The 27037-nt window shown below is 28.9% G+C and overlaps 1 protein-coding gene and 2 long non-coding RNA genes across 7 annotated transcripts in view; 1 reads left to right on the top strand and 2 right to left on the bottom strand.

The window, feature by feature from the left end:
* LOC107452619 (uncharacterized) overlaps window positions 1-27037 on the top strand; it is a 42540-nt gene that overhangs the window by 5821 nt on the left and 9682 nt on the right. For all 5 annotated transcript variants that reach the window (XR_011638286.1, XR_011638290.1, XR_011638289.1 and 2 more), the window contains exons 4-6: window positions 2506-2689; window positions 3495-3729; window positions 23828-23912. This is a non-coding gene — a long non-coding RNA (uncharacterized lncRNA). The remainder of the gene's footprint in view (window positions 1-2505; window positions 2690-3494; window positions 3730-23827; window positions 23913-27037) is intronic.
* Window positions 10485-16414, bottom strand: LOC122271784 (uncharacterized). The gene is made up of 3 exons (XR_006226579.2): window positions 16196-16414; window positions 11877-11936; window positions 10485-10742 (listed from the first exon to the last, which is right to left on the bottom strand). It is a non-coding gene; the product is annotated as an uncharacterized lncRNA (long non-coding RNA).
* Window positions 21679-27037, bottom strand: part of LOC107452618 (leucine-rich repeat-containing G-protein coupled receptor 5) — a 210505-nt gene continuing 205146 nt past the window's right edge. Inside the window, exon 19 of the mRNA XM_016069153.3 lies at window positions 21679-26712. Coding sequence (XP_015924639.2) covers window positions 25604-26712 — 1109 coding nt within the window. The 3' untranslated portion in view covers window positions 21679-25603. The remainder of the gene's footprint in view (window positions 26713-27037) is intronic.

Genomic DNA, 27037 nt, shown 5'->3' with positions numbered 1-27037 from the left:
TAAACATTTTATGAAGGTTCCTTTTATATGATATGCGATCAGACAGTAATTGACTAAAATTTGAATTAATGGATGTTGCATGTTTTAAAATGCTTCAAGTGGACATTATACCGAGGGAGAAACTTTTAATTTAAAAAAAAAGTCAGAGAGATGGACAAACTCAAAGGGTTATAAGCCATCTCTGGGCAAACTTCTTCATGTTTTTCCTTTTTTTTTTTAAATTTTGAAAGTTTAAAATCCATTTAGCACCTTTGCAATTGTAAATGGCACAAAAGATCTTGATATGGAAACTTCCCAGTTTTGAACAATGAAACTTACTTGACAGCCTTAAATATATTATCACCATCAGGGTGCATTTACTGCATTACATCAAGTTACAATGTTCATTATCTTACTGTATCAGGTTAATTGTATTTTAAAATAATTGTCTAATGTTTTTGCTTTTGCTTTAACATACTCTTCACATGTTTCAGTGTTTAATCCACAAATTTCTTTTTCAACATTCAGTCGTAGTAATCATTGTAATACCAATCGTAATAATCATTCCACATGTTCTGTGTGTGTTGGTCATTGTTTGGCAGCAAGACTGATTTTTTTCACTAGCTCGGATTCATAGGAAACTCGGACTATCAAGACTCCACTATATATATATATATATAGAGAGAGAGACTCATACCCTTCACTTTGTATCTAGTAAATGTTGTTGTAGACTTTTATGAGATACTTATATTTAGTTACACATTTTTGTATTTATTTTTATTTGCACAATGTTTCAATTTATTTCTCTGTGATGCTAGAGATATGGCTTCTTTCACAGGTATTAGGATTTAATTTTTAAAAACTTATCACTAATTAATTTATTGCTTTAAACTTGGTATGGCATATCGTATGATTAAAACAGGGCTCCCATGGGTAAGCAAGAACAGGAAAAATCTGTAATTGTAAGGGAATTTTATTTTAACTCAAAAAAGCCGAGAATAGTCAAGAAAAGTTGCATTTTTTTACAAAACTTTGGAAAATTCTTACATCCAGAATTAAATCTGGAAAGTAACCGGTCTTAAAGTAGTCAGAAACAGTAATCGGTTATTTAGTTTCAAGGTAAATAATTCCAGCTTCTATTACAATTATTTGTTGTTAAAATTCCATAATTCCATGAAAATTCCATGTTTCCATGATATTTTTTGCATACAACATCTAATATTTAAAGTAATGAATTTAAAAAAAACTAAGTTTTCCAATGAAAAATTACATGGTATTGATAAAATATGGTCTGTACTTAAATTGAAATTTTCCTGAAATACCTCGAAAAGTTCGGAATTTTTTTTTCTGAAATTATGTGGGAACCCTCTCAATCAATCAAAAGGTGGAAGAATTAATTGAAAATTATGTAACCACCTTAATGTAAGAATATGTCGTGTTGCAGCAAAATATCGTGATGTTTCTGTGATACATCTCAATGCCAAAATCAATAGTTTCCAATTCTTCAGCATTTTGAAAAAGCATTTCGCATTTTCGTTCAGATTATCACCATTTCGTTTAAAGACTCAAATGTGCATTATATCACATTTAGCACTGTTTTATGATAAATTTTTTTTGTTGATATTACGAAAGCATAACCCAAATTTTTGTGAATATGGCTTTTCACTACACAAAAAATTCGCATATTCTTTTCTTAACTCGCACAGAAGTATAATTATTGCCAAGAAATTGCAAATTTTTAAATCAGGCAACGGTACAATGAACTATATATTTTCTCATAAGCTTAATACTATCTGAACTCATTGTAGCAAGCCTAAATGTTGTTTGGCTGTATTATATAAAATACTAGAAACTTGCATAATGTTAGTAGTAGTGAAGAGATGAATTTTTGAATAAGTCTACAACATATAGAAGATTCTTGCTGGGATCTACTGATACACTAGAACTATACAGAACATTTATTGAAATTTAAAACCTTTTTTATAGTTGATATTTCAAAGAATTAGTATCATCAAAACATTGTTTGATCTATTTTGTAAAATCTGAATATAAATACTGAGACTTTAGATTGTTATGTTTTCAAAATGTGAACGTAGAGGCTATTTAAACATTCCATAAAAGTGCTTATTGGTATGCAAGGTTACTAAATGTTTTTTTAATCATTTGTAATTTATGTAAATGCTAATCATTAAACAAACACAAGTTGTTTTAGTTAAATTTTTAGGATTTTTGTTTAAAAAAATGATGCTTAAAGAGAAAATCAATTCATTCTGAAATCGGACTACCTACTAAACTTGTTTAAAACATTTTTTATGTTACTAATGTTTGAAATTAAAACTTTTTTTAAAAAACAAACTTCATAGTATAAATTTTTTTTTTTGAGTAATTCTTTAACATGAAAATCTCCCGAATTTTCACTCTTAAATACTTAAATGTTGGCAACTAGGCATTTATTATAAAAATTAATTGGACTTGTCAAAGTTTTAAGGAAACTTAGAGTATAATTAGAAATATTTAATTTTTCAGTGAGATGTATTAAGCCAGTATAATCTGCAATCCTCGTCAAGCAGTATTAACAAGGATGGAAAAAGTGTTCAATACTCTGCTATAACTTATTTGTAATCAGCTGGAACAACTACAGGAAACATTACATCGCTCTATAGTTCTATCCCATAAATAATTGCCAGCTACACCTAACTAGACTGGACTGGTAATTTTTTTTTAAATTTTAAGTCTTTAAAATATTTTATTTTACTTTTATGAAATGGTGTAGCTTAAGTAGATGTTTTAAATTAAATCTCTCTCTTGTCTAGAGTTCTCTTTCTTTCTGTTTGATAATTATAATTTGCAAATTTAATTTTCCTGTAAATGAAAGTATTAGTTTACTTATTATTGTTTTTATTATCTTGATATGCCATTAATAGTGACATTTGTATTTTTAATCTCTATTGCTTAGGTGAAAATACATAGTATTTTTTTCTAACTTGGTGTATTTATCTTTTATTTAATCCTACTCAAAATATTTATTTTTAACATTTTGAATGAAAAGCTTTCTTAAAACATTCTATATCATAAAATAATAAAAGTATTAGAAATGATAGACTTGAGTTTCATCATAGGCATTCAGAACATATTTTTTTTCTTTTGAATCTCATTAACTCACAAGTGAATATCAATTCATTTTCAGCTGCTTTTCATAGATTTTCCTTCCCAATATTAATGCATCAAAATAACTTCAATACAAAATTTCTTTTTAGTTTACTTAAAAACTGAGAGATTTTTTGAATTATGTTATCTTAAAACAATTATGGACCTTGAATGTCTTGATAAGGAATCAAACTGATCTTGAAATCATATAGCATTTTTATAGTTCTCAAATTTTAGTTTTTCACTAAGCATGCTTTATTCATAGAAATTTGTGAGTCATTACTTATTTAAAATAATGCTAATATGTTTCTCATATTTACAGTAATTACTGATTCTGTTACTTAAAAGTAATTTCTTTTCCTCTGTAGCATCTCCAATGTATGTCCTCTTCAGTAGCTCTGAAACTTGTGTACAAATTGCTCAAACTAATACTTTTGGCCTACTCACTAAGTTTAAACTATTCAACCTTCTGCTGCAAGTGCATAAACTAATAATTGGATGTCATTTAAGAGAGGACTTTTACAAATGAAATTAATCTTGAATAAAGACTGCTAGCAACTTCATTACTGCAAATTTTACAAAATAAGTTGTGTTTGATTTCAGGTAGGGCTTTATTAAACAATATTTTTTCTTATACCTCATCATCTAATGATAGGTAATTGCATATTTTAAATTTTTTTGACCTACCAATAGCATCTTAAAGCCTAAAAACCTAAAAAAAGAAAGACTGCTGCAAAGACTTACAAAGGATGATTCAACTTTAAAACTTGAGGGCTGTGATATTACTATTACTACATAGTATGTAAAATCCAGTTTGTAAAATTTTGTTTTGAGAAAGATGAATAGTAAATTTGTCGTTCATATAATGCTTATAGTTAAAAAGTGTAGCCATAAGTTGCAAAATTTTTTCCTACCATAAAGAAAATATAAGTAGGTCATTATTCTCTCATGTTTGCTATATGCCCGCATTTCCCAAATTTTTTTGACCATGGCCAGAATGAGATTTTAAAATTTTTCAGGACTCACTTTATGAAAAAGAACCCATTTATTTACAAAACAAATTTTTATTTATAGTAAAATATTTTTTTGTTCATTTCATACACAGAAATTACAAAATAATTATATGAGAAAAATATAAGTAATTAAAAAATTAACAATTATATTAATTTGAAACTTTAGTAAATGAAGTAAACTTTGTTTTAACGTATTTTGTTCTTAGTGCAAAGGGTGATGTTATTTGTCATCATTAAACAATTTCAAATTAGGAGGTAATGATGTAAAATTTATTCTCAAATTAGGTTCATTATACACTTGGCAACACATTCCTTAAGGCAACACATGCAAAAATTAATTAGTGGTGCAGTTTCAAACACTTTTTTCAGATAGGTGTCACATGAAATTCCAATTAAGTTATCAACTTCTTGTTCACTAAGATTAAACATTTCTTCCTTTTCAATTTCAACAGAAAAGGGATCTTTAATCCACATATTATTTGAAAGACAAGCCGAAAAGTAGACCTTAAAACTATTTGTTAGCTCCGAAAGATGTTCTTGAATTGAAACTGATAGTGTTTCTAGATGTAAATCTCCATCATAGTTTGCACGGGTTTCAATAAATTTATGTAATGTTTAAAAGGATTTAAAGTTTCCTTTTGAAAGTCATTGTTTCCCCAGAGTAATTTTTTTAATTATTGCAGCGACATTTTCCAATACTTTGAAAATATTTAAAACAAAGCCTTGTAATTGAATGTATTAAGTATGTCGCACAAATAAGCTACTTTTATTAACTACGTAAAATCTATCCTATAAGTAACCAAAAACAGGGCCTAACTAAGAGGCTACTGGTGCTGTAGCCCCAGGCCCCTATCTTTTTTAAGAACTTCTAAAGTTTATGGAGGTTAAGTTGTTAGATATTTTCTAGCATAATGTCGTACAATTTTCCTTTAGAATCAATGAAAATTTTATTTATATTAGTTCTAAAATTTTGGGAAATAGATAAACAAATTATATCTCTGCCTCTCACTTTGCTAACTTCCTACTTTTTTCTTGTCCTTTTCTCCCAACTTTTTTCCTACTTTTTACCAGTTCTTGGTTATTCTAATTTTCTGTTCATCTACAAAATCCTTACAATTTTGTGGTGTCTCTATTGGATATAACAAATTAAATAAATACAGAGAATTCTAATTTGTTTCTTTCAGTTTTAAAAATTTGTATATTTGTAGTTCTTTTGCTGTTGTGGACATTTAATAAGATATTAATGGTCATTGTAATTATTTTTGTAAATCAGGGATCGCCAAACTTTTTTGATCATCGACCCCTATATAATTTTTCGAAATCTCCATCGACCCCCACAAAAGTAATTTTCTGTTAATTGAAATAAAACTCTATTAGATACTATGTTTGTACATTTATTTTATGATTTTAAACATTTATTAAAGTAATAGTACATTGTGTAACAATAGTTTTATGAAAAATATTTTAATATTGTAATTTAAATACCTTGTTATTGAACAATAAGTAACTATGAATAAGTAGATATAATAAGTAAAGTAACTAAAGATTTACTGCTTCTTGATCAATGAGATGGGTGTGCCTGTTGTTTTTTGCAAGGTTCGCTATATTGGGTTCAAAATTGGTCAATTTTAATTTTCGTCAAAATTGGTCAATTTTGTAATTTTTGTAATAAAATACAAAGTGTGCTATAGTTTTGTCGCGGACTGTACTAATCCGTATTAATGCTTACCTTCTTTTTTGTGCATTCATAATTGGAACTAAACTAAACGAATGGTTTTATCGAAACAATAACTAATTATCCAAAACTATAAAAGTTTTAATAATGACACTGCAAATATTCAACACAGTTTGCAAAGATAGCTGAAACTACGTATGATATTTGCATTCATAACGTCAATGCTCGTCACACGTGACATTTGGACAAGTGCACATATGCATACTGGGGTCTGTTTACATACCTGCCAACTCTTCCGGATTTTCCGGAAGATTTCATTTTCATAATTAAAGTGGTAGTAAGTATATACTATTTTTCCTTTTATAAACTTAATTTTTAGATGATTTTGATCACCACTATTCTTACAAAAATTAAGCACATNAAGATAGCTGAAACTGCGTATGATATTTGCATTCGTAACGTTAATGCTCGTCACACGTGACATTTGGACAAGTGCACATATCCATATGACTTATGAACTGCGCTGAGTTTGTGCCACTGTGCGGTGGTACGTAAATACTTGTTTCACCCCAATAAATATACATTTATTAATTTGTGTTTTATAAAGAAACAGATATTGAGTCAATTATAAGAAAAAATCACAAATTTTACATACTTAATTAGGTATGTGTGATTTGCGTATTGAGAACTGTTTTTTTTTCCGACCCCCATTCGCCCTCTTGTCTCAGATCGACCCCCATTCACCCACCTGTCTCGGATCAACCCCCGCTTTTGTTAAATAGACCCCTGGAGGTCTGTATAGACCACTTTGGCGACCTTTGTTGTAAATGATAAAATATTCCAAAAAACATTTTTTTGTAACGTAAGTGTATTTGGAACTGAATTTTATAAGAAGTTTCAAGATTTCTTAATCTAGGTGAGTTTTGGATAAATTGCTATAGGTAGGGCCCCAAATTACACATTTGCCTCCAGGCCATGTCATACCTTAACCTAACCCTAACCAAAAATCTAAACTATTAGCTTCTGAAATTTCTAAAATAACTCCTAATAAAAAATATCTCTTCAAAGGTAGTTGAAAATTCTTAAAAGAAAACAAAAATAAAAGTGGAATTATAAATGACTTTTGAACTTAATATTTTGAAATGTTTCTTATTACTTTTTTTTTTTTGAAGTATGTCAAGAAGTTCATTGGTTATGCAAATACGTGCATTCCTCTATAATATTACCAATGCAACTAATGAAGGTTTTTAATAACTTTTACAGAGAGAGCAAGTTTATTTCAAAGTGGTAAGACTGCCCCTTAAAAAAGTGTTCATCCAACTCATGTTAAAAAAATTCCTTTAAAAGAATCTGATATTAAAATAAGTTTTGTTCTAAATTCAATACCTACTTTTATTTTTTGATACTGTTATTTATGTAAAAATTTGCATATTTTTATTTCTTTTCAACAGAAAGCTATTCTTCTATTGATAACATTTTATAAATGTTATTCTTTCACATTTTGATAGTTTTACAATATTTAGCTTAGGATTTACTTATAACTTTAGGGAATGAAATTAGTTTTAGTACATTTTTAAGGTTTGCTTTTGTATTTTTAAAAAAGATTCTTTTATGCTGAATGTTGAAAACAAAATTAATGTCTAAAATCGTTATAAAATAACGCACACTCAAATTGTAATGGAATTTTAACAATTTGAGAAAGATCTTAAAGTAATATTTAATCAAAAGTGAAGTTGTCAACACAAATAATATAGTATGTATATATTAGCTATGTATTTAATTTTTTAAGATAGGAAATCAAGCAATTATGCAGTAAGCTAAAATTAATGATAGCTACGTATACTTCATTTAGATATAAATGTGCATTAAGGAAATAAGGATGACATAAATCCTATTTGAAAAATAAATCATTATATAATAGGTTATAAAGATTTTAAAATTCTGTAATAAATAATATAGAATAACTGAACTGAACAAGAACTGAAATAAATAATATGGAAATAATTTTTGAAAAAACCTTAATGTGAAAAACAATTCCCTTTCACTATATTAAATTTTATTTATTTCAATTTGAACTATTCTAATAGTATTCAACCACGAACAATTGTATTGATCCTTCTTAGTCTCTTTGAATTTGTTTTGTGATGATACTATGTTCCTGAACAATATCGTGACTTATTGTAATGTATATGTATTATTTTCTGCAAATAAGCCACATTTTTACAGGATAAAACAAAAAAAAATCTCACAAATTTCTAAATTTTAGTTGTAACTGTTTTGTTTTCAAACTTTTTATACAAAGTATTAATGTTTGATTCATATTTTTATATTTTTTTGTTCTTTGTTTATTTTATTGTGTTACATTTTTTTTCTGTTCTGCACATTGCCTACTCTATCTTTCTGAAAACAGTAAGAATATTTCCATATTGATACCTGTTCATGCTGGCTGAAATCGCTCAAGTACCAATTGCAACGGCTCATTCCATGGCATGCTTCTGTGATTTTTTTTTTTTTTTAAATTTCCAGCCTGCCACTGTCCAGCTTGTCACCAAGAGGTGACGACCATTTTAGCACAGGTACTGATGCAGAAATCCTCTCGAAAAAATCAAATTGTTTTTCAACTAAGTTTATTGTATGCTTTTTTTTCCTTCAAAATTTTTCAGGGAATATACTGTTGAAAATTTTTCGATAATATACTTTTCATATCTTTGAAAATCTATATATTATATAAACAATGATTTATATTTTTTGAAATTAAAGCAACCTATTATAAGAAAAAGAAAAAGAACTTAATGCTGAGTAATTACACTTTATGTGTGAACTTTAAATTATATAAGTTAAACAATAAAACATATGTGTATTTCAGTACGAAACAAAAATAGGTATTTTAAATTATGTTTTTAATTTATGATCTGATGTAATAGAGCCATCTTCAAACTGTATGTTGAACAAATAACTTGTTTCTTCTATTGAAAATTTATAATATCCATTTATGTCATTTTAGTCCATTTGTAAAGAATTATCCATTTATGAACATAGTGGTGTTATTCTCATATTCTTCTGTTAATCACATTAAATAAATAAATAAGTTTAATCTCTTTTGATATTCTTTCTTGCATATTCTTTCTTGCATATTCTTTCTTGCATATCAGACATGTCTTAGAACAAAACTATCTATATAATCTCAAATTTGTAATTATATTTATATTATAATTATTATTTACCCTATAAATGTAGTTAAATTTGACTTCAGTTTTTGCAAAACAGTTTTTTAAAAACTAGATTTTAAAACACAAATGTAAAGATACTTATTAAATTTAGGAACCATAAATTAGCCTATTTATAAAGAATTATCATTTTAGCTTAGTTGTAAAGAATTATCCATTTATGAACATAGTTATGTTATTCTCACATTCTTCTGGTTATCATATTAAATAAATAAATAAGTTTGATCTTTTTGATATTCTTTCTTGCATATCAAACATTTCTTAAAATGAAATTATCAGTATAATATTCACTAATTTGTGATTATTATATCTATTTTTACCTTGTAAATACATTTAAGTTTGGTTTCAGTTTTTACTAAACAGTTTTTTAAATACTAGACTTTTAAATACAAATATAAAGAAACTTATCAGTTATAGGGACCATAAAGCAAAGTTTACCATTATGGGTGCCAGTGGTTATATGCCCCCCTCAATAATTAGATATATTTAAAAGTCCTCTTTTAAATATTTTAAACAAAATGAAATAATTTCCTTGAATCTTCATAATTTAAATTTAGTTAAGCTAAAAACACGTTAAAAGATTTAAAAAAAAAAAAAAATTTAATCTTTTAGCATATATCTAACAGAAAGAAAAAACTTGATTTTTATGTGTGAAATTTCGAGAACTATTCTCTGTATTTCAAGTTGGTCCACCCTTTAAAACTAGATCGCTGAAATACCTATGTTCGCCATATGTTTGTATCTACATTTATGCGTATATATATATATGCTACTGTTCATGTTGGTGACTAATTGGGAAAGTAGTTAGTGCATTCTACCTATATTCACTTAGTACCAAAATAAATAGTGAGCTTCACTCTTGTCCTCACATTTGAATAATTGGCCTTGATTATGTTTCATACTTACATTAAGAGTTTCTCATAGATTATTTGTGCATGATTTGATAAAAAACATAATAATTCTATTTTCATTTGAATAAATGGGTAATTGAATTTTCATCAGCCTTCATATAAAATCATCTACAAATTAACGAAAAGAACAACAACAAAAATTTTTATTGAAAAGATTCGGTTACACATTTGTTGGGAAAAAAATCAAATTATTTCAAACATCCTGCCACCCGCCGAAATGGAAATGTCATTCTTTCTTTAACGAACACATTTTATAGATAGGCCTGGTAACTTCTCCACGAGCTGTAATTTTAACTTGACAACCCTACTAATACGATTGTTTCCAGGAAATACCTGCTCAACTCTGGTAAAAGTTCGCTTTAAAAGAGGTGGAATGTTGGCATTTTTGAAAAAAAAAAACTAAGTCTCCAACATGAAACTGTGAGCCAGAAACAGGCCACTTAAACTTTGCTTGTAGAGTTTGGAGATAATCTTTACTTTGACACAAAATTGAATGAATTGTTTTTGAATTAAAGACCATCTAGATTTGAGACATACGGATGGTGTTGAGTCTCTCTCAGGAAATGAAAGAAGTGAAACACTGACAAGGAAATGTCTGGTGAAAGAGCCTCTGGATCACTTATTTCAGAGGTTAATGGGCATAATAATCTGAAATTAAGACAAGTCTTAATTTGGCACAAGAGCATAGCCAATTCTTCAAAATTCAGTACAGCTGAGTTGGATACTTTCAGCAGGTGTCTCTTGGTTGATTTAATTTTGAATTCCCAGAGTCTGCCAAAATGAGGTGTTACTGAAAGAATAAAGTGCCATGAGATTGGAAGGTTACTGGAGAAATCTTGGACGGAATTGTCTAGCGCAATTTTGTAGAAAAACTTCAAATAGTTACTCTTTTAAAATTTGTTGCATTTTTTTAAGGAATTTTTTGTAAATTTTAGATTCAAATTATGGAAAAAGGAAGAAAAAAAATTGACTACCCAAAGTTTCAGTACACTCTATACACACAAAATACATAAATACATAATGTTACAAACATCTAAAGCCAAAATCAAATTTTTCTGAGGAGGAGTTATGTAGTACAGAAAAATGAGAAACACGGAGTTCCTAACAGGATAATTACATAAACTGAAATATTTATTGTTACCACTATTGATAAGCAAATGTATATTAAAAAAAATGTAAAACGAAAATCATTTATTATATCAATTCTGATTTTATGTAATATAGGTATGAGCAAAATATCTAGTTTTTTTTGTTTCTGAAAAGGATATTATAAACTTTTTATGCGTAACCAAAACAATGCATTAAGAGAAACTTAACACATGAATAAACCAAAGACTGACGAAATTATGAGCTAACCGAAAAAACTTGATTCATGTTCATTTCTGTACTAACCAAATGCAAAAAAATTATGAATGTTAAAAGCAAGACAGGGTTCCCACGGTCCTTGAGAGTCCTTGAAAGTNGAATTTCAATCTCATTATAGAGTGGGAACCCTGCAAGACTAATTTAATTAAAAAAAAGTCAATTAAGAATAAAATCAATTAAAATTACAGCTGTAAATAACTTAAGACAAAAAGAGAAAGAAAAGCCTTGGTAAAAAAAAAACAACTTAAAAGTAAGAAATTTTTTTTATTTAAAAAAAAAAAAATTAAATTAATCATACATTTAACCTTGCGCAAAAATCGCAGGCAAGAACAAAATACCTTGCAGAAAACATTTATATCTCATCATTGTATAAAATTCCTCCCGAAACAATATGTAATCATTTACTACATACTGCAGAAGAGCTGTGATTACTATGCATTATACAAAAATGTATGTAGACAGAAATAAAAAAAATATGTAAAGAAAAATTCACTACATAATAAAAAATATGCTATACAGAAGTTAGGCTTAATAATAAAAAAATAAAAAAAACATTAACCTCATAAACCAGAGCACTAAACTTACAGAAATCAAATATGGAAGAATCTGGACAGAAAATCTGAAAAACCAAAAATGAGCTGAGAAAAGTTTTATTATTTTGATAACCACAACACCAACAACCTTGTCCTCATCTGATAGAGAGCAATCGTAGAGGGAATTGCCCCACATCTACAAACCATTTGCAATAAAATAAATTGAATTATTCTAGTAAGAATATGAAATATTAATGATCCTCAGTAATTACAATAGATTGTTTAAAAAAAAATAAATTATAGTCCCGCAGTGGACTGATCGTTAAGCAGATCACTGAAGTCAAGCATCACTGGCTACGGTCAGTGTGCGGGTGGGTGACCACTTGGATCAGTCTGCGTAGGGACCGAGGGTTTGCGGTATTGGTCCTCGTTAAACTGTTCTACCGTAAAGTGCTTGACTTCTCGCACAGGTCCTCGGGGCTACCGAAGCGGGGGTGCCATCCCCTCCGCAGAGGATCAAAATTGTGATGGCATGTCTTCGGATCATCCTCCGGGATGTTTCCCAGACCGTCGCCAATAGCCCATTGTGCAGCTCTAGTGCGACATAAATTAACAACGATAACAATAAAAAAAAATTCTAAGTTCATGCATAGTTACATTAGGAATGATATGATGCAACATTGACCCATGGAATATTTGACGACCCTCATCAAACTCAACATTATACATATTACTCATAACATTACACATATCACTTAAAACATACATACAAAATGAATTAATTCAGAAAGGCAGTTATCCTGATCTTAAGTTTTATGGACATGTTTTTGGAAAAGTATCACTAGATTTTGGAACATTATTGGCTACATTGGGAAAGGTATCCAAAGGGGATGAGAAAGCAAATTTTGTTTTCTGTAGGGACAGAGACATAAACAGTCAATATGGGCAGTTCACTTATGTGCTGTGGGACTGTCTGAAAGTTGAATCACATAGTCAACATTAAATTTAGAAAGGATGGTGAAGGGTACACCAAATTTTGGCTTAAAACATTGTTATGTTTAAAGTGAACAAAATCACCAATATCTAAAGAACTTAATTCGGCTTTAACTTTTGTCTAGAATTTTGCTTAGCCTGTGCTTTTTCAGAATTATTGTATGCATGTTCATACGCAAGATTAGGTTCATTCAATGTATCAATTAAATAATGAGATTTATCAAGATGCACTGGCTCAACCTCAGTTTCAAAACAGTCAAAAATGAATGAGAGATTATGGCCATAATGAAGCATATTAGGTGTGAATTTTGTAGAAGAATGCACAGTACCATTATTAATATTTTGATGAATTAATAGACTATTAAAAAGCGAGACATCTTTATCATGTAATGTTATAACTGCTTTGTCTCAGTGCTCTCACATACCGTTACTTTGTGGTTGGGCCGCACTGCTGTGGGCTAATTTAATACCCAATTTCTTTTTGATTAACTCTAAAACCTCAGCCTGAAAGTGAGTGCCAAGATCAGATACAACATGCGACCATAATGAGAAATATAATTAAATCAAATGTTTAGCAACAGTCTCAGAAGTTAAATTAGCTAATTGATTTAAATTTAAATGGCAAGAAATGTGATCAATAATAGTTTAGACATAACCACCACCTTTAATTGGACCAACAATGTCCATTGAGACAAATTGACCAGGTGTTTGAGGTATCCACATGGGTTTTAAAAGAGACGGTTTGCTCGAAAATTGCTTTTGCCGTATACACAAGTTACACAAAAGAACATAATTTTAAGTGTCACTATGACCACCTTTTCAGAAATATCTATTTGTAATTTGTTCATAAGTTTTCTGTATACTAGTATGTGAAATATGACATATTTTTGAAATTTTAGCTTTTCATGATTTTGGTGCCACAATTTGGTGTTTATGAGAATAGAGCTCAGTTGCATGCATCAACAGATTATCAGATAAAAAGAAATTTTCAGTTTTCCTCTAATTTACTAAGGAGAAATAATTTCTTGAATATTACGATCCTTAGCTTGTTCAGATTTAAATTGTATGAAGAAAAATTTCTAAGTCAGAGTCAATATTAGTTAATTTATTGATTACATGTTTTTCTACTTGATCAGTTTACTGTAAAATTAGTTCTGAGTCATCAGAATTTAATGCTGGTTGATTTAAATTTGGGTCAGGTGATCGACTGAACTAATCATCTAGAGCATTTTCATGACTATGTAAAAACACAAAATCAAGAGAATATTCACTTTAAGCTAGGAGTCAACATGTTACTATATCAGCAAGTGAAATTGTTTTATGATAATGTTTTAATAGTTTGCTATAACTTAAAATGGAAAACTGTCTATTATATAAATATGATTTAAATGCAGTAACATCTTGAAATATTGCAAAAAGTTCTAATTTAATAGCTGGATAATTTTTCTCAGATTTGTATTATGCTTTGCTAAGAAATGAAACAGGGCAAAGAGATCCCTCATGCTCTTACAGCAATACAGCTGAAATTCCTAATTTACTGGCATCTGTATTGAGGAAATTTTTATTTGTTGGTAAAATCAGGTAATTTTACAAATGGTTTTGAAAGAGCCGCGATGGCTCAGGGGATAGAGCGTTCGCCTTCCAATGAGGCAAACCTGGTTCGAATCCCAGGCGATACGAATTCCGCACCCGGCTTCACTGATCACAGTGCTGACGTGAAATATCCTTAGTGGTAGACGGATCATGGGTTAGAGTTCCCTTGCCATTAGGCTAACCACGAGAGGTTCTGGTGGTCTTCCTTTCCGTGTAACGTAAATGCGGGTTAGCTCCATCGAAAAAATCCCACAAAGGCAAAATTTTTCCAATACTCGATCCAGGAGTTCCCTTGTCTTCTGGATTGGGTTCGAAATTACAAGGCTGCGGAGTTGAACATTAGTAGTCGTAAACCCATAAAATTGGGTCGGCTATTCAATGACGATTATAAAATAAAATGGATTTGAAAAGAAAGTATGCTGCAATGCATCAAAAACTTCTTGTTGTTCAGTAGTCCATTTAAATTTACATTGGTTTGTGGAAACTTAGTCAGAACAGCAATGAATTGAGCAAAATTTGGTATAAGATGACAAAATCCAGATACACCTATAAACTTCTTTACATGCTTAGGATTACAGGGAGTAGCAAATTTTGTGATTTAGTATTATTAGAGCAAGTTGGAGTTATACAACTTATGAGAAATTATAAAACCTAAATATGCGGCGGAATTTTTAAGGAAAAGGCATTTATTTGGGACTAACATTATGTTAAATTGAACCAAGATTTTAAGTAAGACAGAAATTCTGTTAGCCATTTCTTCAAATAAATTTAGCACCGATTAAGAAATCATCTTGGTAAGCAGAGAATCACTTACGCACTTAATTCTTCGATAATTAAATCAACTAATGCCTGAAAAGTGCCCGCTGCCATTTTGAGGCCAAAGACCTGTTGTCTATTTGCGAAAGATCCCAATGGAATAGTAAACGTTAAAATATCTTGTAGATATTGTGGGAGTAAAATTTGTCTATAAGCTTCTCTAATGTCAAGTTTTAAGAAATAAACATATGATGAAACCTCAGTTATAATAGTACTAATTTTACGTAAAGGATAGGTGAAGCTTTCCACAACAGAATTTAAAAGTCTTAAGTCTAAATCAAGTCTATGTTTAGGTTTGCAATTGTTAGAATTTTTCACAACTCTACTAGTCTTTTTATCTAGGTCTAGTGAAGCTGCACAGTGGCGTGGCTAGTATGTCTATGAATTATACCTGCTTCCACTAACCTAATCTAATTGCTTTATATCATCTCTCAAAGCATAGGGTACTTCAAAAGATAAAGTTTTAATAGCATTATTATTTTTTAAAGTTAAAGAAGGAGTTTCAGGACCAGTACATTCAAGCGTTTTTGTGGTTCTTAAAAAAGCAGCAAATTTCTTAAATAAAATTTCTTGAAGTATTTGTTTTTGTTCTGTGGTTAAATGCTCTAAATCAAAATCAGTTTGTTTTAATTCATTTTTCCTTAAATTTAAAATCTCTTCAGAAGCAGTAATTAAATTGCACTTTTTTATATCATGATCTTGTTGTAAATTTGCATCATTATTATTCTGAATGTTAAAATTAAAAATTACAAAGCCAATTTTTGGATTCTTATTTAAATGAACAGTTTGTTCCAAATTACTAGGGTATTAAATGAATTATTATTTACTACACTAATTGAAGGCTGTATATCAACTTCAGAATTACACTCAGGTTAAAAATATGCATCTGTACCTTTCTGTTGACAAACATTTAAAATATTTAACTTGGCTATATGAGTATCACCTGGTTCGATACTTGGTCAGTGTGTCTGACCACAAAGCCGAATCCCGCTCAGGGCATGGATGTTTCTCTTTGTGTGTTCTCTATTGTGTGATGTGTGAATGTGGCCCACCCTATAAAACGGGTATCTGTGGCAGTGTGGCGTGGGTAATGTTGCTTGCCTCTGTGACTTTGGTCTCAAGGTGCTCACCAGGTATCGCAAAATGAGCAACACTTACGGCACCTTCCATAGCGAAGAACGATAAATTCAGTGCCTGTGGTTAAGAAAAAAGTTCATTAGCTAAAACAACAGATATTTGCTCATTCTTATCTTTAACAGAAAAAACATTATAGTTATCTACACTGAAATTATTTAATTTATTAGTAAAATTATTGAAATGATCACACTGCGTTTTACAATCAATGAGAACATTATGTTTTTCTAGAAAATCATATTCTATAATTCTTTGGAATGATGTCTGAAAAAATGATTTTCTATTTTAAATGAAATTTCAACGCATGTTAAAAATTGTAACTGGGAATTAACTGTTCTATTTTGTACCTTTCTAGATAAATACCTAACTTTAAGGTTATGGTTAATTTTCTTAACAGTGTTCAAAGTAAAGAAATTGAAGAGCCAGAGTCAATTAGAAAATTTACACCAATATTATTAAATTTAGATTAAATTGTTGGGAAGTTTAATATCGATAGAAACAATATTTACTTTTTCAATCGTTTCATCAATATCACCAATTAAGAAGTTTTTGATTGACAAATTTGAATTATGCATTTTAGATGACATGAAATAATTAATGTAAAAAGTGGATGAGGAAACACGGTCATCCATTACCCTTAAATTTCTGATTCTGACCTCTTAATTCTGAAGGATTACTAGCATTATTTACATCAGTTTCCGAATGAAAAGTTTCAGTTTGAACTAGAATAAGTGAAAGCACATTGCTACAGAGCATTGAATCTATGTGGGGACAGGGAATTAGAGAGTAAACTGAGGAAGTGTTATGCTTTGTATACTAGGATTAATGGGACCTTGGTTAGTATTTGATGTGGTGAACTTTTGTATTTCCTATAGTCTATCATTAAATGATTAGGTTTTCCTCAAAAGGCACAAAATAGAATTTGAGGGTGGTTGGTGCTGTTAATGTTCAACTTGATCCTGCAATGGCACCATGATGTATGCCTTCTTAAAATCATAAAATGAATAATGAATAAGGGTTATAAGTTTATTATATAAGTTAATAATTAAATTATTATTTTTAGGATAAGTAAAAACTTTTAATATAAAAGGTTTACTAAGTGAAATTATTTTTATTAAGTGACCTTTTTGTCAAATGAAAAATAATGAATTTATAGGCCGAAAAAAAATCAGTATAATGGAAAGTACAATTGCGAATGTTATTCAAGCAGAAACCTCTAACAAGGAATGTTCAAGCAGTTTCTTTAAAAAAACATCACAAAAATGACGTTAAAAAAATTATACTACCTTAATGGAAATTCTGATGTCACTGAAAGAATAGAGAAGAAGAAGAAAATAGAAAAAAAAATGGTCGTTATTTCCATGGACAAGATGGATCAAGTAAAGCAAAGGAGCATTGTTGTCAGTTGTTGAAGAAGAATTTAACCTCTATTATCGGAGACCAAGCAGGATTTGGGGACATTCAATTCCAAGAAACAGCAAAGTCTGGAGAAGATTGCACCCTTCTATGTGAAGAAAAAAATCAGGAACTGCCTAGCATAAGAGGAAAACTACTGGGGTGAAAGTGCCATTTTTACTCCCATCGGAGTGAAAGAAAATGGTGGGGAAAGTTTGAATTTAGAGAATAAATGCTACAGCATGCTGGTAAATGTGTGAAATATGTTCTTTCTGGGGATGTCTTGGTATTTATATAGGAGCTTATTTCTTCCCTAAATTTAACATTTTTATTAAACTTATTTTTGCCCCACTAAATTTAATCAGCCAATATTTATTTTTTGGAAAACTTAGAAGAAGTGAGTTACAATTAACACTGAAACAATGCTGAAATCGCACATGTCAGTCAAAGAAGCAGACAAACAGGTGCACGGCGCCTGGCAGACTAAGAATTTTGAATCAGCAGAAATTTATATGGCGGCCTTAACGAGGGAAAGGGTGAAAAATGCAAAATGTAATTCAGTGACCCAATGTCACAGTCATGTTATATTATTCTAAGCAAATTATGCTTTTAGTTTGCCTTTCTTAAAAGTAGGTTTGGTATATGTATACTATTCCAAAAAATGTCCTGTTTTTCTCTTAAAGATGTTCATATTTTTTCTTTGGCTTACTACTAAGACTGCTGTAGGTCAGGACTATTTGCTGTACCTAGCATTGTACCCTGGATAGGCCTCAATTATTTGCAACAGGTCCTTTCTGTGAACTTTGCCTCTCACACCGAATAAAACAATGTCCAATTTTAAAATGTCCAAATTTAATCAAATTTAGAAGAAAATAATTGGAAATAACTGTTATCCAAGCATTAACTTCCAATGGTCTAAGATACAAAAAGTTCTAAAATGTATGACAAAAGTGGTTCAAAGAAAGAAAAAAACTATATTTATAGACAAACACATTATGCGTTTCCCATGATTATTACTTTCAATTATTTGAATTATTACTTTTTCCATAAAAAAAAATAAATTAAAAGTTGATCCAAGGTACAAAGCTCTTCCCTTTACTTTTTCTTCAATTTTTTACAAGGTTTCTAAGAATAAATGTTAAGGGCTATCGCTATGGAATACTTAGTACAGCTAAACTTCATATAAATTAATTTGTCTATTGGATAATTACCTGCTTCATAGAGAAATCCATTATGTTTTTTTAATACTTGTTCTGAATAAAATTATGCTTTTTTAAAAAAAGTTTTTATATGTATATACAGCTTATTTATGCATGCAAACTCTTTATAAGGTTTTGATATTTATTAATAGTTATTGCAATTCTGAAGTAATTTGAATACCATATTATTAAATCTTTTTAGTAACTATCTTTATTTCATTTGTCTAAAAATATTTTAAGTTCAATCTAGCAATTTTTAAGTTCAATCTAGCAGTTCAATCTAGCAATTTCAGCTTTGCTGCTATATTCAAGTGTAACTTCAATATTAGATATAGCTTAGTCAGTTTTAGGTTAGTTAGTCAGTTAGTGACAAATTTATTATCAATATTCATTAATTCTGTCACTTTCCGTGTCAAAAATAGTGAAATAAACAACTGTCATAAAATAAACAACACACGCACACTCGTGTAAATTTGCTTAGCCCATGTTTTGTAAGCTTAGTAAAATTTTAATAGAGTATGCTAACTAGGGTTATATATATATATATATATTAATGTAATCATTAGCTGCCCAAGTTTTTTTTTTTAAAAAAAAAGCTATTTAAAATATTTAAATTGATTCAAATGAGGATAGGTTAAGTCTAGTGCTATGTATGAATACAGCCCAAATGAAGGTACGAAAATGAACATAGATTTTTATACTTTCTGTTCTATTAACAAGAACCTTCCTCAGGGTCTATACACAAATAAGCAGAAAAGCAATGTATGCATTTTGTGTTTTGACACCGAGGAAGATTTTTGTCTATAGAACTGAAATTTATATTAGGTTTTGTGTCTTTATTTGTGTTGTATTCACATTGCTTTACTTTATTTAAATTTATCTCAAATAAACATACCCGTTTTCCTAAATTGAGTTTTGAAACATACTTTTGCTTCATTATTATTTTTTTATGTTTTTAGTCTTATTTTATTTTTATCAACAGTATGCCTATACTATTATCCTCATGTTTATATTCAGTTTTCAATCTCATATTTTCTTTATAATATATTATGTATATCTTAAACCACTTTTTTAAAACTTCCTCTAAAATGAAAATGAAAAAGGAACTTTTTTTTTTCTTATTTTTGTAGAACGCATTTCAAATTAGTATAGAAATCAATGTATTGTATCATTGATTGAAATAACGGGAGCTGTATTATGCTACCATCTGCTGAAAATACATGTAGTGTATGTATTTAAATGCAATTATGCATTCCCTATAAACATGCAGTCCTATTTATTTTAAGTAACGTGTGTTTAATATAGTAAAACTAATTATATAAACCCTAAAACAATTAACTGCTTGCTTGACAAAAGTAAAATAAAAATCAGGTGAAGTTTATGAGGCAAAATAAAAACATTTATTGGCTGAACTTCACTCTTTTTAAATATGGAACATCTTTTTTTTTTTTTATATTTTTTAAATACGAATATCACAGAAACATAGTGGTACTATATCATTATTTCTTACACTAGAGACATATCTTTCCTTTTTTTCAACAGTTTTAATATCAAGCTAAAACTCAGTAATAGTCATCCATTTTTGTTGCTTGTAGCAAACTACTGATAACTCCCAAAAACTAAGGGTTACCTGGAGGGACTCGATTATGAAATCTGTAAGTTTTGCAAAATTTTGGCTGAAGAATAATATTTTTAGTTTAACCTCTGAATTAACTTTTGCCCATTGATTTCCTGAAAATAGCCTGTGCTAGTGAATATGGGTCTTATTCTATTAAAATGGTAAGCCAAAAAATTTTAAAAATAGCAACAAAATGTGGTGATTAATTAAGACAAAAATCGTCATCTTAGAAAATTTTAATTTTTCGTCGGAGATCACTGGAGATGTATAATGTTGTTCATAGTTAAAAATAGCAGTAAATGAGTATTATCCTTCTACTTGATATGTTAAATATCTTAATTTGCAAGTGTGCTTTCTATAATAATGTTTTAAATTATTTTTTCTTAATTGATTCAAATATGCTGAATAACAATATTGATTTAATGAAATGTTTCAAACTCTTGAAAAATTCTCAAATCCTTATAGATTCTCATTAGTATCGTCATTAGCCATTTTTAGAGATATTATGTATACAACTGCTAACAAAAAAGTCATATAATTTATCAAGATTTTGTAGAAGTTTGAAATTTGAAAAGCAGTTATTGTGTCATCTTTAGCTATGACTTTGGGCTTACTTTTGGAGTTCTGATTCTGCCTGTGCCCAAATAATTTTAATCAGAGCCCACCCAAGCCTGAGATACATGGAATTACTTAGAGCCCAAGTCCGCCCGAGATATACATCAGATAAAGGCCAAATTTTGTGCCTGAGGCCTTTGCTGCCTAAACTAGGAATTTAGTCCTTAAAACTCTTTTTTATCAAAATTAATTATTCAAATTATTAGTGAAATTATTATTAGTGAAATTCAAAATTATTATTAGTGAATTCTTATACATAATTAGTATATATAATTAGTGAATTCTTAGTAGCACCTAATGAAACAGTTGAAAAATACTTGTTATAATTGATCATTGTTATATTGCTACTTCTTTGACTATGTAAATCCTACCGTGGTTATTTTCTATCATGTTGGTTTTATTTAAGTTAATTGTTTCTTAAATAAAAAGTGCTTTGCTTAAACTAAATTAAATAAATTTACACAATAAAAAAGTGATTAAATTTAATGTTTTTTTTTCTTCACTTTTTGACCTAATACATGCATCTGTTCAAAATGACTCAAGTAACAAAACAAACACATTTAACATATATCACAGATATCTTATTTGCAAATATTATATTCAAACAAATTTTTCAAATGTACTGTTGAAATGTTGCAATAAATATTTTTTCACAGACATGGAAGGTAAAAATAAATGCAAAACATAATAGATGTTTCAGAATAAATATTAAACACAAACTAGACATTTTACTTGACAAGTAGAGCGTTTTAAAACAAACTAATAAACTTGCACCATTCACAATTTTTTTCTTCTATATACAAGTGTGAATTTAAAAAAAAGTATGTTTATAAATAATAATTACTACACAGTTTCTGAATTATTAAACTTGGTCATAGAATTTTATATAATTTATAGTTATTAACTTGCTATAGTTAGAAAACAGTTTATATTCTTATATACATATTATGTTATGAATTAATAGACTCATGTCTATTTAGATCAATGTTAGTATTTAAAAATAACTAAAATAAGATCAAATCTACAAGGGCTGTTTTCTAAAGTAAGGACCATTTTGTTGTGTACACTAATAGGTAACACATGCGTCATGTCCTGGCATTCCTTGGAAGCAACTGTGCTCAGTAATAAGTAACCCATATAGTTAGTTCTGTGTCATTAAAATGTTCAAGTTTAACAAATTGCCCCTTTGCGTATAAGGTACAGTCAGTGTTGTGTTTTTAGTCTGCAAAAATGCATTTACCGGCAGATTTGTAAAGTTTATGAAGCTTCCTACTGGCATGCTGACAGAAAATTTTGCTACTCCATGACAATGACTCTCTCCACAGCTCAGTCCTGAGCTTTATTGAACTCTTTTGGCTGGAAAGTTTTGGACCACCCCTCAACACAGCCCAGACCTTGCGCTAAGTGATTTTCACCTTTTCCAGTGTTTCAAACATCATTTTCGCGGCAGCTGGCAAGTGTAAGATATAAGTGTTTTAGCAAACTTTGTAATTATTTTGAAAAAAGAAACGTATGTAGAATAAAAAAAAATTTGCTTCTTAAAAACTTTCTTTCATTTGGTTTTATTTTCAAATGCCTCTTGCATAAAAAACAGCCCTCGTATTAAGATCAATGTTAGTATTTAAAAATAACTAAAATAAGTTATTGACACAGTATTTAGTTACAGTGTTTATTTTAAAATTAATTTTGTACTGTGTGTTTTTCGTAATCAATCATACAGTTTTAAACCTAATGATCAATAGTAGTAAAATTGCTCTTTTTTAAGGAGGTTATTGAGTTATGCCCTAAAAGTATAGAAAAGAACCAGACAGTTTTTCCAACATCACACTAAAATTTATGGAAAATTAACCTAAGTAGTTCCTCAGTTTCATTACTGTACTTTTATAAATATGTTTTCTATATTTGCAATCAGTGATTATTTATTTTAATGTGCTTAACTACATTTGCCGTCAACTTTGCATCATAAGATTTAATATTTGTGAAAAATTTCTTTTTATTCAGCATCTTTTAGAGTTGAAATACTAAGTGTTTTAAATATTCAAAATAAATATTTGTTCCATTAACCCTGTTTAATCTTAGGGGTTTAAAAATGTTTTTTCTTTAATATCAGTTTTAAAACGTGTTCGCTTAGTAAAAACTTACTTGTATGGACTCAATAGTATGCTAGAAATGTGGTGTGAAAGGGATTATTTTATTTACTAATAAATACGATGTGTAAAAAAATTATGCAGCTCTGAAAATTATCAAGGAAAAATTAAAATTTTTTTAACTTAAGAAAAATTTTAAATCTTTCTACAATTTAATTCTGTAGACTTTTAAATGCTGAAAAAATTTCTGATTGCAATTGATTGCTTCCTTGAAATTTCATTTTGTTTTTTGCTACTTTGAGAAACAATCCAAGATTATGTAACAATAAGAGGTAATTTGATTTAGCTATATTAAGAAGCAAATGTAAGAGAAATGTATTTTTTTTGTATAAAGTAGAATTCAGTTGTTATGAAAAAAAGTATTTTAAAAAACTTTTTATCTCACAATGACTATTATTGTAAATGAAAAATATTTTGACAAATATCATTAAAAACAGATTTAATTATAAGTTTATCATGTTTTCCAGGTTTTTGAAGTTTCCCAACTCAAAGATGGTTTTGGTGGTTTTAATGAACATTAGAGTTGGTTTCAACATTTGTTGATTTCAAGAGGTAAGTTTCATGTTAAGTTTAACTATGTTAACATGTTTTAACTTTTTGTCAATGTCTTGTGTTTCATTAAAATTACAAAATACTTCCAATTTCAATTAAAAATCAACAGAGAAGTCTAACTTCTATTTTTTGGCAATATTTATTTATTTTTTAAATTTAAACAGTTTTTCAGTTGCATTATTTAATGGTAAATTTTTTTATGGTAACTTGCTTCCTTTTTAAAATTCAACAGAAGTCGAAATGTCTAATTAACGAGCTTGAAAATGTATCTAAAATTTGCAGTTTTTGATAAACTGAATGTTCTATGAAGATTTTATAATTGGTATAATTTTTTTGCCGACTGTACTACAGCTTTATGGGCCTGAAAGTTAATTGTATAGAAATTAAAATATATGAAGCTGATTTTGAAATATCAGAATAATAATAAGAATAAATAAACAATTATAATAAGAAAAATCTATTAAGTCACCCAATTTAATGAATAACATACTGTTGCATATGTGTGTAGTTTTACTATTCTTCTACTGCAATGTCTGAAACTGATATTTTTTTAAAAAAAATGATGTTATTTATCTCTAAATTTCAATACATATGTATTTAAGGGAAATATATGTGAGAGAAACAGATAAAATTTGTTTTGAACAGTGAAAGTAGTTGCAAAAGACTAAAGCAGACAATAAGTCTTATTGAATTATTTTGTTATTATGTAAAAATTATGATGACCGTTATATTGTAGTTAAAAAATATAAGCATAATATCATACACTTCATTAATGTAACATCTGAATTTGGCACACACTTTAAAGGATTTAATTGACATGAATTTTTCTAAATTTGTAAACTCTCTGTTATCAATTTTGATTAGTAAATGTATTGAAGTTTGTATTTTTTGCCTGGGAATAAATTCTAATGTTTTTTTTAAAGTTTATCTATGAAGTAACATTATTCTTAACTTTCCCATTTTGTTTAACATTTTGAAGTAAGTTTTAACTCGGATAGAATTTTCTATAATGGCGATCTTAATATTATTTTTTAAATGGTCATGTTTTGTAGAGTACCACTTGGAAACTCTTTCATTTTCATGCTTTGGTGAAAGGTCCAGTCTAATTCATACTTAATTAAATTTCACATCTGAAAAAAATTACTGTGGATATGGAACTGTACTGCATGGGAACAAAATTTTTAATTACACTGAAAAATCTTGTTAATCAAAATTGTTGCCATATTTTGAAAAATAATAGGCATGCAATTTTGAATTACCTAAATTTTTCTAACAATAGAAAATTGAAGAAATTTCATGCTTGGCCTCTTTTTAATTACGTCAATTTTAAGGTATTTATATTCTCCAAAAATAAACTCACTATTCAGGTTTTGCAAGAGTTTATTTCTAAAAGTTTCTTTTGTTCATTAATATAAAACTTTTTGGGGCAGGATAATTTTAAATCTTAAGATTAAGGTTTAAAGAATATTTACAAACTTAGAATCAACTGTGTGTACACTTTTATTTGATCTAGTTTTTCAAAAACTCTACGTTGTGAATGTTTTAAAGGTAACTGTAATTCAGTTTTTGATACAGAGTGTTTACAAATTTGTTTCAAAATAATACATTGATAAATAAATTGTCTCCAGGAACTTAAAAATGTATTAAAGGACTAGCTAGACAGTACTCATACGATATGGAGCACATGCACATCATCCATTAAGAAGAGGAGCTGTTTCATGACATTTTGTTGTGATATTTGGGGAAGAAGTAGATATTTTTATGTCCTTTTCATCTTTTTTTGCAGGTTCAAGAAAATTCCAATGCTGGCTGTTTTTACTTTCACTTATATTTTTGTTTGTAAAGGTATTAATTTGTGATATCAGAGTCTGATAGTTTTCTTCTTCAGGTTCTTGAACAATAATTTCACTGATAGATGAACGTAAAGTACTTGTTCTTGTTTTTGACGAGCTGCTTACATCTGCATAATCTATTTCATGACTAGGTAAAGACTTGAATGCAACTGGTAAACCACTTAAAGATAGTTTTTTAAGTGAATTGTCAGAGGAAGATTTTTTTGCTCCCTCCACATTTAATTTAATACTAATATCAATCAAACTTTTACATTTTTCTGTATCTCCTTCTTTGGTATCAACTTGAAGTTTGGATTTTGGGACATATTGAAAATTTTCTGGTTGTTCAATTTCAACAAAATTGTCAGTCTTCTTCTCTTCCATTGGATTAACTTCAATATGTGGTCTTTGAGTTGCTGCAAATGTTTTAACTTCTTGTAAAGAAAAATCAAACAATGTTTTTTCTTCAGAGGGTGAACATTCATTCGATAATATCAACTCATCATCTTTGGAAGAGCTTGTCTCATTTTCAGCATAACTACTGTCTGCTAACTTATTATAAAAGCAGGCAAGCCTTTCATTCAGTGCTTTATCTTTTTGTTGTTCTCTTGCACATTTTGGACACAAAGTATCGATGTTTTTCTCTGTCAAACATCTAACTAATTCTTGTCTGTTATGAGTCTGTGACTTCTCCTCACTTACTGCTCCTTGTCTGCAGAGTTTAGGCTTGTTTTCTCGACTCTTTCGCAGTGATTCCCTATTGCTCATTATTGCACTGTTTAACAATGGTCTAGAGGCACGTGGCTGGGTAGAACTGTCACTGCTAAAGCTTGAACGGGACATGTGAAATGTTGAGGTGGATGAATCCTGACGACTGTATGAAATATTTGAATCTTCTGAAGCCTTTCTTTGAAGAGACCAAGATCCTTGTTTACTATCTTGATCAAATAAGCGCATTGGTATAGTACCTAAAATGAGATAAATATGTGTTGGGTATAATTCTTAAAAGTAAAATTATAGCATTTCTTGAAATATAAATAATGCTAATAATATAAAACAATCTTTGTATTTTATGAATACATTAGAGGAATGAATTAAATAGTTCCTAGACTGCAATTTTTTTAAACTCATTCTTTATTAACTAATTTCTAATTTAAAAGATTGTTCAATTGGTATATTTGAATGGCATAAATTTATTTCTGAAATGTTATGAAAAGAGGAAATGAAATGCTTAAAAATATGATTCGGACCAACTTAATAAAATAATTATCAGTGGTTCTCTGGACCAACAAT

The sequence above is a fragment of the Parasteatoda tepidariorum genome, chromosome X1, assembly GCF_043381705.1.
Source record: "Parasteatoda tepidariorum isolate YZ-2023 chromosome X1, CAS_Ptep_4.0, whole genome shotgun sequence".
Classification (NCBI taxonomy): Eukaryota; Metazoa; Arthropoda; class Arachnida; order Araneae; family Theridiidae; genus Parasteatoda; species Parasteatoda tepidariorum.
The sequence above is the reverse complement of the archived record's forward strand: the minus strand, read 5'-3'. Positions and strand labels throughout refer to the sequence as shown.